The sequence below is a fragment of the Phoxinus phoxinus genome (assembly GCF_949152265.1).
Source record: "Phoxinus phoxinus genome assembly, chromosome: 17".
Taxonomy (NCBI): domain Eukaryota; kingdom Metazoa; phylum Chordata; class Actinopteri; order Cypriniformes; family Leuciscidae; genus Phoxinus; species Phoxinus phoxinus.
Genome location: NC_136892.1, coordinates 2664245 through 2680216, shown reverse-complemented (window position 1 = coordinate 2680216; position 15972 = coordinate 2664245). Strand labels below are relative to the sequence as shown.

The 15972-nt window shown below is 39.9% G+C and overlaps 2 protein-coding genes across 3 annotated transcripts in view; one reads left to right on the top strand and one right to left on the bottom strand.

The window, feature by feature from the left end:
- The first annotated feature begins 1413 nt into the window (after positions 1-1413).
- gpr185a (G protein-coupled receptor 185 a) overlaps positions 1414-15972 on the top strand; it is a 38429-nt gene continuing 23870 nt past the window's right edge. Inside the window, exon 1 of the mRNA XM_079585522.1 lies at positions 1414-1606. Coding sequence (XP_079441648.1) covers positions 1558-1606 — 49 coding nt within the window. The 5' untranslated portion in view covers positions 1414-1557. The remainder of the gene's footprint in view (positions 1607-15972) is intronic.
- On the bottom strand, positions 2318-14358 carry LOC306984588 (NHS-like protein 2). 2 transcript variants are annotated; one of them, XM_079586065.1, is made up of 4 exons: positions 14211-14306; positions 9168-10953; positions 7638-7776; positions 2318-3055 (listed from the first exon to the last, which is right to left on the bottom strand). In XM_079586065.1, exons 2-4 carry the CDS (start codon positions 10873-10875, stop codon positions 2788-2790), a joined length of 2115 nt encoding a protein of 704 aa, XP_079442191.1. In that variant the 5' UTR covers positions 10876-10953; positions 14211-14306; the 3' UTR covers positions 2318-2787. The 2 variants fall into 2 exon arrangements, with proteins under 2 accessions (XP_079442191.1, XP_079442192.1); XM_079586066.1 differs by having other exon boundaries at positions 2319-3055; positions 14293-14358.

Here is a 15972-nt window from a genome sequence, read left to right as displayed (position 1 = left end):
CTGCGCTGCGTTACGCCGGGTGTATGACGACAGGGCCCGAAGTGTGCCGTTTAGGACAGGGCCGTAGGGAGCATCGGGTTACAACACATTTATCTGAATCCTCTGATTTCTGAAAGCATTTGTAAAATGTATACACACATATATCTGTGCAAACCATACCAGAGACAAGAAGCATCACAATTCACTTATGCACTTTTCTATGTCGTTTTGTACTATAGTGTGAGTAGTTCAATTCAATTCACGTTTATTTGTAGGCTATAGCGCTTTTACACATCGTTTCAAAACAGCTTTACAGAAAATGCACATTACAATTTAGAGTGATGTGTTATCAGAGGAAACTGTCCAAGTTATGAATTTCAGAAATGTACATATACAAATCACATCTGAAAATGTACTAATTTAAACAACGTAATAATTTAAGGCAGAAACAATGAGCTCATATGAGTAGTGTGTTCACATTGACATTTCCAAAAAGAAAAAGTGCACTTTAAAAAAAAACCAGAAGTGTGTAGTGTTTCATGCACTCAACTGGAGAGGCTATCAGTCTCTGACATTGGATGACAAAATAACATTATTATTTTTATATATATTATATGTAGCGGTGTAACGAGACCCTCATGTCACAATTCAATATCACGATACTGAACTCACGATACAATATTATCGCGATTATCCAAGACATATATAAAGTTAACAAAATATCTACTGATTATTAAAATGCTAAATTTGGTATTACATTGTGTGTGTAAATGAATAGTCTTGGACTTGGTGCTGAAACCCAAAGCACAATAGAGACACCAGAATAACAATATTTAAGAAGCTGAAGCGGAAAACACAGAATTATGGTAGAGGAATATGCTTGATCTCTGTCACTGACTATTCAAAATAATGTAGGACACTTTTCACTGGTAGCCTAATATCAGACATTTGGCATTATCAGGACCCATGCACCAATATGGGTTTATACCCCCCCCAATATACCCCCCCCCCCCCCCAAAAAAAACCCCTACGCTCCACACGATACATATTGTGTTGCATTTTTGTATTGCGATATCTCGATTATTGTGACACGATATATTGTTACATCCGCGCTTCGCGTCGTGCCTAACAACCCCCTGTCCGCGACTTATTCACGATACAACACTAGTAGCCTCGAGTACCTTGCTTTTATTAAACGGTTAGCACACAATACAAGAAAAAAAGCCAAACAATATGTATCTATGGAACTTTCATGAAGGAAAATCACTAAAAGTCTTCCTTCCGCTGGAAAAAATAGTCCCTGACTGACAGAAAAGCAACAAAAGTTAACGTTACATACATTATTTCGCCGTTAGATGGCGGCGAAGACTGTCTTTATCAGGGAGTGAGTCAGTAGAGAAGACTTTTATATTGAAAGGACTCAAACTTGTGATCACGGAGTCGGAGTGACGGATAAATAAATAACGTTAAGCGAGACGCAAACGATTAGCGTGTCGGGTCACGGGGAAACCCCTTAACTGTTAAAAGGACGAGATCGCTGCGGACATTGAAACGGATTTTTTATTACTTTTTATTCCTATGACTAGGAATGATTTGAAGGAAAATGCTTCATCTACTGTAAATGCAGGTAGGCCTACATGTACAATGAGAACAATCTTGTTTACGTTGCTAAGAGTGGTTGCTAGGGGTGTTGTGTAATGATACATAGAACCAGACATAAATGCATGATGTATTTCTTATGTCTATGCAATAACCACTTATAAGTTGTACATCACATCTCCTCTTGTTATTATAGAGGATAGCACAGCAGAAAACACCATCTTTTTTTCAGCATGGGTTGTCAAACAGATACAAGTTCAACACAACATCAGTTTGAGTTCAAATTGAATTGATTGCTTTTAACTACATAATGCAATATCAAATGCATGCTATTGCTATATTATCATTATTTTGGTAAACGTACTAAATATGTAGAGAAAGTTGACAAATGTATAAACTGCATTGCCTCCCCATAATGCAGAAAATACACATTTTCTTGCAGTATTTCATATAATGCTACAAGAGTAGGTTCCGTTTTTTTTTTTTTTTTTAACAAAGTCAAACTGTAGCATGTGTGTGCAGATTTATGTCTATGCAACCTGAAGATTATATTAATTCCTTATTATGACAGCTGTCCCTCACACATCCAACATGTCTAATGGTTCTTTGAAATGAAGAGAGACGTGATAGGCTACACACATAATCTTAAATTATAAGTAAACATTTTAAGCATAATTTAAATGCATCCAAAAAAAGTGAATGGAGAATGTTCTAAGAAACACAAAAACAAGCATGAGTTACTTCTGAAAAGCAATTTAATATACTGAACATGTGCAAATCTACAGCAGAACATTTTAAAACGGTTACTGATATAATCTGCGTCCTCATGGATGGCAGGAAGCCCAAACACAACAAATCATTTATGTATGTATGTATATATATATATATATATATATATATATATATATTCAGTAACTTTATGACAAGAACTGCAATATTATATCTCATAGATAGCATCTCAACTCTTAGAACATTTATATTTACATTAACACATAAAGATATATTTGAATTTATTGTGTTATCATTCAATACAATGAAAAAAAAAACAGGAAGATATGATTTGAATGTCTTAATGTTGTGCTTCGGATCCAAAAGCATATTTACGAGCTCGTTTTTTTGATACTTTGATATTGTTTCGGCAACTTTGACATGGCATTGTGGTGAAAAAAACTGGTGTGGATGTGAAACATAGGCTAAAAAAAACGATCTTTATGGACCGTGTGACTGTACATAGCTATGTTTGCAGTGTGTGATGTTCTCTGCGATGGTGACCGAGGGCTTGGAGCTTCTGAGCAGCTCTGTAGCGGAGATCCGCTCACTGCAACCAGCCTTGGCACTCCTCGTCCTCCTCAGAAAAGCCATGAAGTTGTCATTTTGCGAGCTGATCTTGGACGCTCCGCTGCCGAGCGTCTGAGCGCCAGGGTCACCTTGTTTATTTTCAAAGGAGTCTTTACGACCCAGGAGCTTTCTTTTAGACCTGCAAAATGGGAAAACGATATAAAAGAGAGCGGAACGCTTAAGCCAACGTCAAAAGAACAAGACTGGAGCTGTGCTGGGAGCTAGTAGCAGCGCTAATTAACCTGTGAGTAGGGTTGGGAATCGGTCAGGAATTAAAATTTAGATTCCTCTTATCGATTCCTTTGTGCGCATTTTTAATATAGCTTTAAACCATTCAAGCACAAGAAGACACGCGTGCTGTTTTTAGCACCAACACTTTGGAACGGTCTTCCTACCATTGTCCGGGAAGCAGACACGCTCGGTCAGTTCAAATCTAGATTAAAGACACATCTCTATGACCTAGCATTCACATAATACATTATAGACTTCTATAACTCAATGTTAGGGTCTATTCACACCAGGAAAGTCCGATAGTTCACTTGCTTTGGTCCGGACCAAATAATTGTTTTTGTTTTTTTGTTTGGTTTGGTTCGCTTTCACACTGCTCTTTTTGCAAGTGAACCAAAATTTGTAAACAAAACCACACGTGTGCTAAGGTCGTCCATTCATTGGACAAGGATTCTCAAGTAGGGAAATCAGGAAGTGCAAAAAAAATTAAAAAATTTGGAGATATTTCGTACTGCAATATTTGTTCTTTTACTGTTTTTGTGTTATTCTCTACAAACGCAATATGAAGAAACTAATGAGTATCATATGACACAATGTCATCTATATGTTACAATTCGGATTTTGAGAAGACGACGATGTGCTGCAAGACGGTTCCGGCGGAGAGAACATGCTCTCATGTGCACCTGGGATGCTGACAGTGGGTATAAAGTATAAAGTTTAGATTCATAGAGAGGGGCTATGTTCACACATTCAAATAATGAGATTCTTATTGTATATAGCCTACTGCTAACAAGTGCTGTCAATGTTAACGCTTGCGATTTAAGTTTGACCAGTTTAACGTAATTTAACGCAGCACCCCCCCACACCCGCCATCCTTGTATTGTAACTATCGTTACATTATATGAACTCGCTCGTATTCATGCAAATGCTTTTAAAGCATTTATGCGCAATTAGACTAAAGAGAACGCTCTGTATGTGAATGTCCTGATGCGCACACACTCATTCATTCATTCCATTCCAATGATGCACACACGACGCGCAGAAAGACGCGCAACAGTATCGTGTGGCCAGACAGCGCGCCGGAATGGAATTCTCTTTCGCACTTGAACGAACAATATTGATATTGGGCCGATATTGGGTCGGTTCATGTTCACATCGTAAACGAACCGTACCAGAGTTCGTTTGGAACCGTACCGAGACCACCTCTTCAGCCGGGTCTCGGTTCGATTGTTTGGTCCGCACCAGAGTTCGATTGCTGTATTCACACCTGCCCAAAAGGTCCGCACCGAGGGGGGAAACGAACTAGAGTTCGAGTCAATCGAACCGAACAAGGCAGGTATACACCCTTAGGCTGCATAGATTAGGTCAGCCGGAATTGGGAACACTTCCCTTAAATTCTGATGTACATCATAAGAAGAATGGCATCTACACTAATTTTAGTGTCTTTGTTTATCCCGAGGTTTTCCCGCAGCCTGCCGTATCCAGATCTGACGAAGGACCAGCGCCTGGACCCGATGTCTTAGCGTTGTAAAAGATAAAGAGTTGTCGGGATAATTTCGGTTTCGCTTATCTACCCCGAAGTGATCAAATTCTGTCTAAAATGTTTAAGGCCAGACAAGTAGTTTAAGGCTTGGTTTGTAGGGAATTATAAACCTGCGCACAAATGCGCATAACTATATAATTAATTATTGATGCGCACGTGAGCGCCATCAGCGTTTTTCACAGGTTCGCGTTTAAAGGTCCCGTTTTCCTGTGTTTTTGAAGCTTTGATTGTGTTCACAGTGTGCAATATAGCCTAACATGTGTTCATGTTTCGCGTGTAAAAAAACAGTATCTTTCACGAAATGTACTTATCTGTATACCGCTGTTTTCACTGTGCTAAAAACGGGCTGATGACTTCCTTCTTCTATGAAGTCCCTCCGTCAGAAATGCGTAACGAGTTCTGATTGTGCCAGTGGTTCCTGTGTTGTGATTGGACGGCAGATTAGCACACGTTGCCCGGAAAGGTCACGCCTCTTACCGTAACGTGGACTTAACGTTATTGTAAATATGACCAACATGGCCAGGATGAAAATAACAGCGTCTCGACGACATGGCGACAAACACTCTACAAGCGCAACTCTTCCTCTTCTCTGTAGGAGCGCAACAAGACCACGCCCCCTTTTTTGTGTATTCCTGTGGGCGGAGGCTAGTCAAAAAACTGTTCTAGTGACGTCATTAAAGCAGGAAGTAGAGGATGTAGTCCGAACCGGCCGTTCGCTGTAGGCTTTGAAAGGGGTCTTCTGTTAAATAAAATATCTCGCTTGGCATTGAACTTTGAGCTTTATAATTTTAAATTATTTATACAGGTATTATTTATGCTCTTAACAGCAACATTACACACTAGCTAAAGTAAAAAAAAATGGGATCACGAAGAACAGGATCGTTAAAGTCTGTGTAGAGAGAACGGTCTCGTCTTAGCGGTCTCTTTTAAATTTAATAACTAATGATCGTTGCGACGGAAGTGAATCAATCAAAACTAACTTTAGCTGGAAAATATCTTTATTCAAGAACCGCTATAAAGCCAAAACAATCTGTTACCTTAAATTATATGTTTATCTCTGTAAAGCTGCTTTGAAACAATCTACATTGTTAAAAGCGCTATATAAATGAAGATGTCTTGACTTGACTCACACATCTAAAACGACGTGCGCACAGAAAGCCGCATCCAAACGCCTCCATTATTTTACAATGTAAACACGCACTGGACGGACGTCTTTTCCGAAGGAGATCCTGGGATTTTTAATGACCGCAGAGAATCAGGATCTCAGTTTAATGTCTCATCCGAAGGACGAGACTCTTAATGAGTAATGGGTGTGTTGTGGGCGTCACGTGCAATAAACCAATCAGAGTCTCATCACCCATTCCCTTTAAAAGCCAGTTGCACTCGCGACATGGCGGATTCGCTATTTACATTGAGGAATTTGCAAGGAGAAAAACTGAACGCTTCTCTAGCGAGTAAGCGGATCTGCTCATTCGACAAGCCGGATTCCACACTTTTACATTGTAATCCTTTTAATTTTTAATATTTGGCATGTTTGTGTGCTGCTATGTGTTCATGTGTGTGTAATAAGCAGAGTGTGTGCGTAAGCAGAGTGTACGTGTGTTGTGGACCCGCCTATAGGCGCATATTACTAATGCGCTCTTTTTATTACAAAAAAATATTGCGCAGTCTATTTCAGTTCCTAAAAATAGCAACACACCTCGTTCTCAGACCAGCAGCTCATGGGCGCACAGATGGGCGCAAATGCATTTGCTATTTAAACAACGTGGCGCAGGACGTGAAAATGATAACTGCGTCGGGCTGAAACTAGCAAAAACTAGCCGGGTGTATGATAGCGCCCTAAAAATGTAGCGCTGAAGTTAAATTAAGTTAAACTTTAAAACAAAAATGCATCTCTAGACCTTGTATCTTTGTTCAGTTGTATTTATTTGTGCGATTGCTAATTTGTTCATTATTGTTACTGCGTGTTTACTTGTTTTTACCTTAATAATTCTTGAAATTTACATCAGTTAGGCTAGTTGTTTTTGCGATGGTATTTTTAACCCCTTATATTGGCTTATATATAGAAAAAAAGGTCAGAAATTTTTTTAAATATAAAGAAAATAATAATAGATTCAGCATTAGTGATGTGGCGGCGAGCTATAATGCACATACGGGATCTTTTTGTGTTTCTTAGAGATTGAATTAATTTCAAAATCTGCCAAACTTCCAACACTGCTTCTGAATAGGATGTCTACCTTATAAATTGTATGAAAATTGTAAAAATAATGGTTCAGATCACTCAAACAACATATGGAAATGGAGGCGCCCTTATATGGGCAGTAATGTCACTAGTGGAGAAGTGTGGTACTGCGCCCAAACTAAATCTCACTGATTTTTTTGAGATATCAACCTAACATTTGAAACACAACTTGTTCAGATTTTTGTCTTTGATTTTTTTTTTGCAGTTTTAGAGTCCACCAGGTTTTGAAAATATATATTTTATATAAAATATGAATAATTAAATTTTTAACATTGTAAATTTTCATAAACTCAAACTTGTACAACTTTTTTTTTCTGTTTAACTCTCTTAATTTTGTTCACTTCTACAAAAATCTGCCAAGTGTCTTCTTAAAAACAAGACCAATCTTACATCTATATTCCAAAGCATTCTTGAATTACAAACATTTAAGTTCAGAATGTGCATTTTCATGTCTATTAAAAAAAAGGGGGGGGGGGGTGCTTGATAAGGGGTTAAACCACAGGTAAAAGTTCCTTGTGTAAGTGTTCTTTAGCCTGTTGATGTTTGTTCATGTTATTTAGCTAAAATGACATGTTTTGCTTCAAGGCTTAGAATAAATGTAAATCATATCTATGATATCTTTTTTTTACCTTATTGGAATCGAAATAAGGAATCGATAAGAATCGGAATCGACAAGAAAGTTCAAATTCAAACGATACCCAACCCTACCTGTGAATTATGGTGAATAGATCCTCCGTTGTCTGAGATTTGGACTTGTAAAGAAATACATCATCTTCCTCTCCTACTAATTGTAAAGGTCCAAGGTCGGGCATTCGCTCCCTCTTCTCTGCATCGTATGTTGGATGATCTGTTGACATGATGAGACACCAACTATTGATTATGGAACAGAACATGGCAGTTTCTATAACTGAAAGTTCAAATTCAGTCCATTACACCGTGTCCTAACCAGAATCGATGCAATAAGATTTCAGTGAAAAATAAGTTGCGATAAAAATCACAGCCAATCAGAAGAGCACGTGGGCGAGCTCTCTCGGCAAGCTCCCGGCACTCGCAACATAATCAAATTCATGAATATTACACCATTTTAACATTATTGAAATGAAAATACTTTAGTTACTGAAACAATAGTTATACACTTTTTTTGGAAGATCTGATGTAAATTGTTGCTTATATGGTTATAAAATACACACAAAATGATGTTCAAACTCACACAGACGCTTTTAAAATTTAATAAAGCACATAAACATTACCTGAGATTATTATAGTTTTTGTTGTTGTTCCAGCCGCAACATCGCAGAAATACCGTTTCTAAAATAGAATCATCGCGTATCGCGCAAAAACTCAGATTAACCTGGAAAAGATACCCTTTATCGCGTGTTGCGGCATCGCGAATCAAACCCACAGCCAATCAGAATAGCGTGTGGGCGGAGTCTCACGGCGAGTGCACAGCCAATCAGAATAGCGTGTGGGTTGAGTCTCACAGCGAGTGCACAGCCAATCAGAATAGTGTGTGGGCGGAGTCTCACGGCGAGTGCACAGCCAATCAGAATAGCGTGTGGGCGGAGTCTCTCGGCGAGTGCACAGCCAATCAGAATAGCGTGTGGGTTGAGTCTCACGGCGAGTGCACAGCCAATCAGAATAGTGTGCGGGCTGAGTCTCACGGCGAGTGCACAGCCAATCAGAACAGCGTGTGGGCGGAGTCTCACGGCGAGTGCACAGCCAATCAGAACAGCGTGTGGGCGGAGTCTCACGGCGAGTGCACAGCCAATCAGAACAGCGTGTGGGCGGAGTCTCGCGGCGAGTGCACGGCACCAAAGAGTAATCTTGATGGAAAATCTCGCAAGAAAATGGATAGGCTAAGTAGCTACATAATCAAATTCACGAATATTACACCATTTAAACATTATTAAAACACAGTTACTAAAACAATCTTTGTCAAATAATACACTTGTTTCTTCACAGTTTGAACGTTCTTGTTTCCATTTGTTTAATTTCAAGATCTGAGGAGAATTGCTTTTACAGCTACAAAGCTGGAGCACTAAATTATATTCAAAGTCACATGACACGCTTTTAACATTAAATAAAGCACATAAACAGCGCCTGAGATTATCAGTGCCACACTTTGTGTTTGTTGTTCCAGTGCGACGTCGCAGAAAAACTCTGATTAACATGGAAAAGACACATTTTATCGCGCTTAGCGGCGCGTCTGGTTAGGACACGGTGTTATATTTCTCTTACCTGGTGCACTTGAGTGCTGTTGCTCAGCGACCGAAGGGTAAGTTGGAATGACGCCATATAAAGTAACATGGTATTGACTTGCAGAGGTCGGAGACTTCGGAGACTTGCAGAGGTTCGATGGCGACTGGGCTTCGTCTGGGCTCTTCAGAGCATCTGAGTTATGAAAAAGCGAATTGTCCACAGCGGGAGTCTTTGCCAGAGGAGGTGGTGGCGCTCTTCTCTTCTTATGAAGTTGGTTACAATAGGGGGTTGTGTTGAAGGGGACCACGTTTGGATTCTGTGGCTCAAAAACACACGGGGGTTGTGGAAACCCTTCCAGAAAAAGATGATGTGCTTGTTCAGTGCTTTGAGAAGGTACAGTCACTGTTGGTTTTGCTTTGTTAATCATTGCGTAAATGTCTTCTGATCTCTCACTGGCCGTTTCTGCATTGGAAGTTGCTCCAAAACGTGGCTGAACCACAGCATTGGGTGGCCATTTATTCCTCTGTGGCTTCGGAGCAACTGGTGGTTTGGCTTTTTGTTTTTTTGTAGGGCTTAAATTGTTCCCAGCCTCCTCCTCGATAATGTCAGATGCAGTTTCCGGTGGGTTCTCGAGATCAGTGCTACTGACTGCCCGTAAACGCACACTATTCAAATCCTCCTGGGTAACAACTGGCATTATCATCATGCTGTTACTCATCCTTTGCTTGGGTCTGGTGGCTTCGGCGCTGTCCGAGTAACGCCGATTCACTTTGGGCAGAACTGAAGGCTCTGGATCGGGAGTGTGTTGTTGAAATTCAGGAAACTGAAGAGAAAGCCTCCCGTTACGGTGTCTGGTTCTCTGGCCTGGAATAACACTGGAAGGCTTATGGCGCATCCTACAGGACAGGACCGACTGAGTTGGTGTTTCACACTGGCTCACGTAGCCACTTGATGGAGAGTTGCGTTTCGAAGGCGAAGAGATTGAGGGCTGGGAAGAGTGTGACGACGACGGGGATGTGTTTATGTCCGAAATACATTCATTTATTGGAGTCGCCACGGAGGACTTGCACGGCTCGCTGGATCGAAGCTCGTTTAATGCCCTGTGGCCGGAGACTGATGTCTTCAACGGCATCTTGCAAGGCGCTTCCGGTGGTTTCTTGCACTTGCCGACGTCTTGCTTCGAGGTTGGAATGAGATCTGGGAGCGTCTTGATGCTTTGGGAGTCTTTTCTAAGGTGAAATCCCTGTGTTTTATGCTCCGCCGCGAGCCTTTGGAGGGACACGGTTCGTACAGGTGGAGCTGGTTTTCTTTTGGGCTTCTTGAGGACGATGCTCCGGGATCTAGTTCGAGGTACGGCATCGGGAAGCCGATCTCCTCGTCTTGTAGAGTTGCTGTCGCTGTCCTCCGAGCTGCTGCTGGGATATGAAAGCGCGTAGCTTTCGCATCGGCGTCTCGCCACACCTGGGTTGGCATTGACCGAAGTGGAAAGTGACAAGGAGCGTCTGTGGAGCTCTATGTTACTGGTTGGTCTACTCCTACGCTCTTTCCTCACACTGTCTTTATCTCGTCTTGCGTTTGCCGGTGAAGCCTGGCTCGGATCCTCTGGATCCTGGAACTGTGGAGGCGGTTTGATCACGTCAGGTGCCATCAGGAAGGAGTTCACGCTATCGTCCCACTCGGATGAAAAGGTGGAAACGTTTGGGCCGCACCAGCCCTGGGCAGAACAAAGCAGGGTTGTGTTTTCCATCTTGGATTTCAGTTCAGCACTTTCTGTCGCAGAGATATTCCATTGGCTCCGTCAAGCTATTCTTGAAAATGGGGGAACCTGAATGGGGCGACAGAAAGAATAATTCACTGCAGGGCTGTGATGTTATACACGAATATGGTGCTAAAGTTCATTTATTTCAGTAATGCAACTTAAAAGGTGGAACTAATATAATATATAGACTCATTACATGCAAAGTGAGATATTTCAAGCCTTTATTTGTTATAATTGTGATGATTATGGCTTACAGCTTATGAAAACCCCAAATTCAAAATTAGAATATTGTGAAAAGGTTTTCATAAGCTGTAAGCCATAATCATCAAAATTATAACAAATAAAGGCTTGAAATATCTCACTTTGCATGTAATGAGTCTATATAATATATTAGTTTCACCTTTTAAGTTGCATTACTCAAATAAATGAACGTTTGCACCATATTCAAATTTTCTGAGTTTCACCTTTAAAATAAGATGTTAAAACTTTACAATAAGGTTCATTAGTTAACATTAGTTAATGTATTTTTATATCAGACAAATGGAAATGCCAGCAGTATTATTCATATTAATGAATCACGGCATACTGATGACTAACTAAAAAGAAAAAAGAAAAAAAAGAAAAAGATATGCCTCAATGGCTGTGGGTAATCCTCACCTTCATATGATGGTTTGAACATTTTAAACATCGGTAACACTTTACAATAGGGTTAATTTATTAAAATGCATTAACTAACATGAACTAACTATGAGCAATACAATTGTTACTGTATTTGTTAATGTTAATTAATACAAATAAAGCTGCTCATTGTTTGTTCATGTTAGTGCGTTAACTAATGTTAACAATATTTTAATAAAGTATTAGTAAATTAATAAAAATAAAAATGAATAAATGCTGTAAGTGCAGTTCATTATTAGTTCATGCTAACTAATGTTACTAATGAAACCTTAATGTGAAGTATTACCAATAAAATCATCTTTCCCACTAAAAATATCATCACTGTCCAAATGCTTTAAACAAAGCGGACTGAAAAGTGTGTAAGGGAGAATCTGGCCATCTCGGTCTTTGTTTGGCACATGAGTGGGAGTTTGCCATGGCAACAGTTACCTGTTCATCCATATCGAGACTCGAGAGAAAACTGCATTTACACATTAATATTATTGCTCTCAGAAGCAATCACGAGTGGCGAAGGACAACAGAACGCCATGCAAAATAAAAAGGTTGATTTTTTGATGGAGTTACTGCACACCAAAGATAGTGCGGTTTCTGTTTGATACACACACACGTCATTTTATATCGAACATTGCATTTTATGCTCGGGTGAGGGTTACGATCTGTATCATCTTGACCAAAGTCTGGCCTTTGTGGTTATCTTTTCTGAAAGTTGCTAATAAAAGAAAATCTGTGCCTTTGCCAGTCTTGGTAATAAAACAGGCATTTACAGCCATCAAAGTGATCTTCTGAATTATTTTCCTCATATCTCCCTTCTTGTGCCTTCAAGGGCCGAAATAAACGTCTTCATTATTAACCCATTAACTGCCTTTCCCCCCCCCCCCTATCCCATATGTTATTATTACAGTAATTATCATAAATTAGTTATCATTCGAAAGCTTACACCCTCAGTATTCATCCCGCTAGAAGCACTTTGAAATCGGACACTACGTTACCATGGAAACAGAACTTAAATTCCTTTTTATCAGGCTCCTCCCTCTCTAGTGGGTGGTGTCATGTTTCATATTACAACATTTACTGCACTTTCTATAAGTTTATAAGCAAATCTTCTTTCTAATCTTGGGAAAAACATATCGTTGGAAAGGCCTGAGACTCAAGTTTCCATGTTTGGTGATTGTTTTGTGATAGAAGTGATGTTGTGATAGGAGAACGCAAAAAATTCAATAGAATGTGACGTGAGTGACAGCGGTAGTTATTTTTTGGTATAGTGCCTAAACAAAATCACATGGGAGCTTACATTTTTGTGATATCAAGTTGTCAAAATGCAACTTGGTTAGACGTATAGCTTTTATGGAAGCTTGTTTCCGTCACTGAGTAAAAAATTAAAAAGGTAATTGCGACTTTATCTCACAATTCTGACTTTTTTCTTAAAATTGTGTGATATAAAGTTGCAATTGTGAGTTATAATGTCCAATTCGGAGGCAATTGCGATTTTATATCATGCAATTGAAAATAAGTCAGAATTGCACGATATAAAATCGCAATTGTGAGAGAAAAAAAGCCAGAAATGAAAAAAAAAAAGCCAGAAATGCAAGCTTAAAAGTCGCAATTATCTTTTAAAATAGTTTTATTCGGTGGCAGAAACAAGCTTCCATATATTTTATAGCATTTTTTGATTAATTTTTTTTGTATATTTGTATTAAAACTGTACAGTACTAAAAACTGTGTGTGTGTGTGTGTGGGTGGGTGACAGTTAAGGGGTTAATATAATATTATTTAAGTGATGATGTCATGTTACACGTCATTGCTGGAATAATAACACAAACAGAATGATCGCTCAGAATATCTGCACTCTGCTTTCACTGGAATGACTCATGATTTATTCAAAAATGAAAAAAAAAGTCAATTTATTCATGTAATTTATTCAAAGTGTCTCAGACAGCCAAACCCGCCATATACTGAATGCTTTCATTATATAACAGAGTCAAACTCAATGCTAATTACATTTCAAAACATATAATTATAGTAAAATATGATTAAAAATATTAAATGTCTCAGATAAATACGTGTATAAGAGGACGTTCATACGAGACATGCCATAAGAGGATAAATGATGAAGAACACAGAGAAGATGGACTGAGTCAACAAACGAAGCCGGAGAGAGACCTGTAGAGCGTCCCAAGCATCAGGCCAACTACACACTAGACCAGAAAACGATGATACCAAATGTTAAGACTTGCGTTTCAATGGCTGGGATCTCAAACGTAGACAACCTGTCGCTCTGTGCGGACAATAAGCAGCGTCACTGACCACCGGTGGTCCACATGAACGCACTACTACCATAAGCATCCTTCAAATCAAGCACAACATTGAAGAACACACACATCTTGCTACTCACATGCTGTTGCATGTGCATTGTGACGTTGCTGCTTACAACCCGAACAATGTATGTTTACAGCCATCCTGATGTGCATGACACGAGTTGCCATGATGGAATACATATGCAAAAAAAGAAAAATGCTAATGAAAAAGCACGAATTTAGAAAGTGTTACTGTCATCGCACGGCCAAAGTCAGAGGTCACTTCTTCGAAACGCACAGTGTTGCCGCAGAGGACGAGCGTCATACGCAAAGGCATGAAATCGGACCAACCTTTAAATGCAGTAAAGGACATTTTCCCAGAGACCTGAGGACGATCAAACCCTACCGTCTCAAAACATGTTCTCCGTCTTACCTGTCATTCGCTCTGGAGACTGAGCCGTGCCTGAGCGATGCTGTTCTCTCTCTCTCTCTCTCTCTCTCTCTCTCTCTCTCTCTCTCTCTCTCTCTCTCTCTCTCTCTCTCTCTCTGGCACAACGCATTCACATGCTGTTGCCATGACGATAGGAAGTGGGCTGCTTGCTTCCTCTCTGAGTTCAAGTTCGTTGAATGCTGCGTAGAGAGAGAGAGAGAGAGAGAGAGAGAGAGAGAGAGAGAGAGAGAGAGATATTATATAAACACCAAATCCTCAGAGACACTGGAAAATGCACTGCGCTGCTTGTCAGAAACACCAGAATCCACACAGATGCTCAGCCGAGGACAGTCACGCAGTGAAATATACACTGAGATCCATTGCAACACACTGTAATCTGTATTATGAACCCAGAAGATTGACATCTAATAGCAGATACGCCAATGCATTAGCAATTATTACTCTAATAATCAGATGCATTGACAACAACACCACATAATTGATATTAGGAATAATGGGTAACACTTTTGTCCTTGTTACATATGTTACATGCACTTACTATAGTAATAACAGTAAATTATGCATAATTACATGCAACTAACCCTCAACCAAACCCTAACCCTATAGTAAGTACACCAAACCCTAACCCTATAGTAAGTACACCAAACCCTAACCCTATAGTAAGCACATCAAACTCTAACCCTATAGTAAGCACATCAAACCCTAACCCTATAGTAAGTACACCAAACCCTAACCCTATAGTAAGCACATCAAACCCTAACCCTATAGTAAGCACATCAAACCCCAACCCCATAGTAAGTACACCAAACCCTAACCCTATAGTAAGCACATCAAACCCCAACCCTATAGTAAGCACATCAAACCCTAACCCTATAGTAAGTACACCAAACCCTAACCCTATAGTAAGCACATCAAACCCTAACCCCATAGTAAGCACATCAAACTCTAACCCTATAGTAAGCACATCAAACCCTAACCCTATAGTAAGCACACCAAACCCTAACCCTATAGTAAGCACATCAAACCCTAACCCTATAGTAAGCACACCAAACCCTAACCCTATAGTGAGCACATCAAACCCCAACCCCATAGTGAGCACATCAAACCCTAACCCTATAGTAAGCACATCAAACCCTAACCCTATAGTAAGCACATCAAACCCTAACCCTATAGTAAGCACATCAAACCCTAACCCTATAGTGAGCACATCAAACCCTAACCCTATAGTAAGCACATCAAACCCTAACCCTATAGTAAGCACACCAAACCCTAACCCTATAGTAAGCACATCAAACCCTAACCCTATAGTAAGCACATCAAACCCTAACCCTATAGTAAGCACATCAAACCCTAACCCTATAGTAAGCACATTAAACCCTAACCCCATAGTAAGCACATCAAACCCTAACCCTATAGTAAGCACATCAAACCCTAACCCTATAGTGAGCACATCAAACCCTAACCCTATAGTAAGCACATCAAACCCCAACCCTATAGTAAGCACATCAAACCCTAACCCCATAGTAAGCACATCAAACCCTAACCCCATAGTAAGCACATCAAACCCTAACCCTATAGTAAGCACATCAAACCCTAACCCTATAGTAAGCACATCAAACCCTAACCCTATAGTAAGCACATCAAACCCTAACCCCATAGTAA

Coding starts and splice junctions, on each gene's coding strand:
- LOC306984588 (XM_079586066.1), bottom strand. CDS start 10,875: ATGGAAAACACAACCCTGCTTTGTTCTGCCCAGGGCTGGTGCGGCCCA. Junction 7,777..9,167: donor ACAGCACTCAAGTGCACCAG/GTAAGAGAAATA, acceptor TCATGTCAACAG/ATCATCCAACATACGATGCA. Junction 3,056..7,637: donor CTATTCACCATAATTCACAG/GTAGGGTTGGGT, acceptor CCCATTTTGCAG/GTCTAAAAGAAAGCTCCTGG.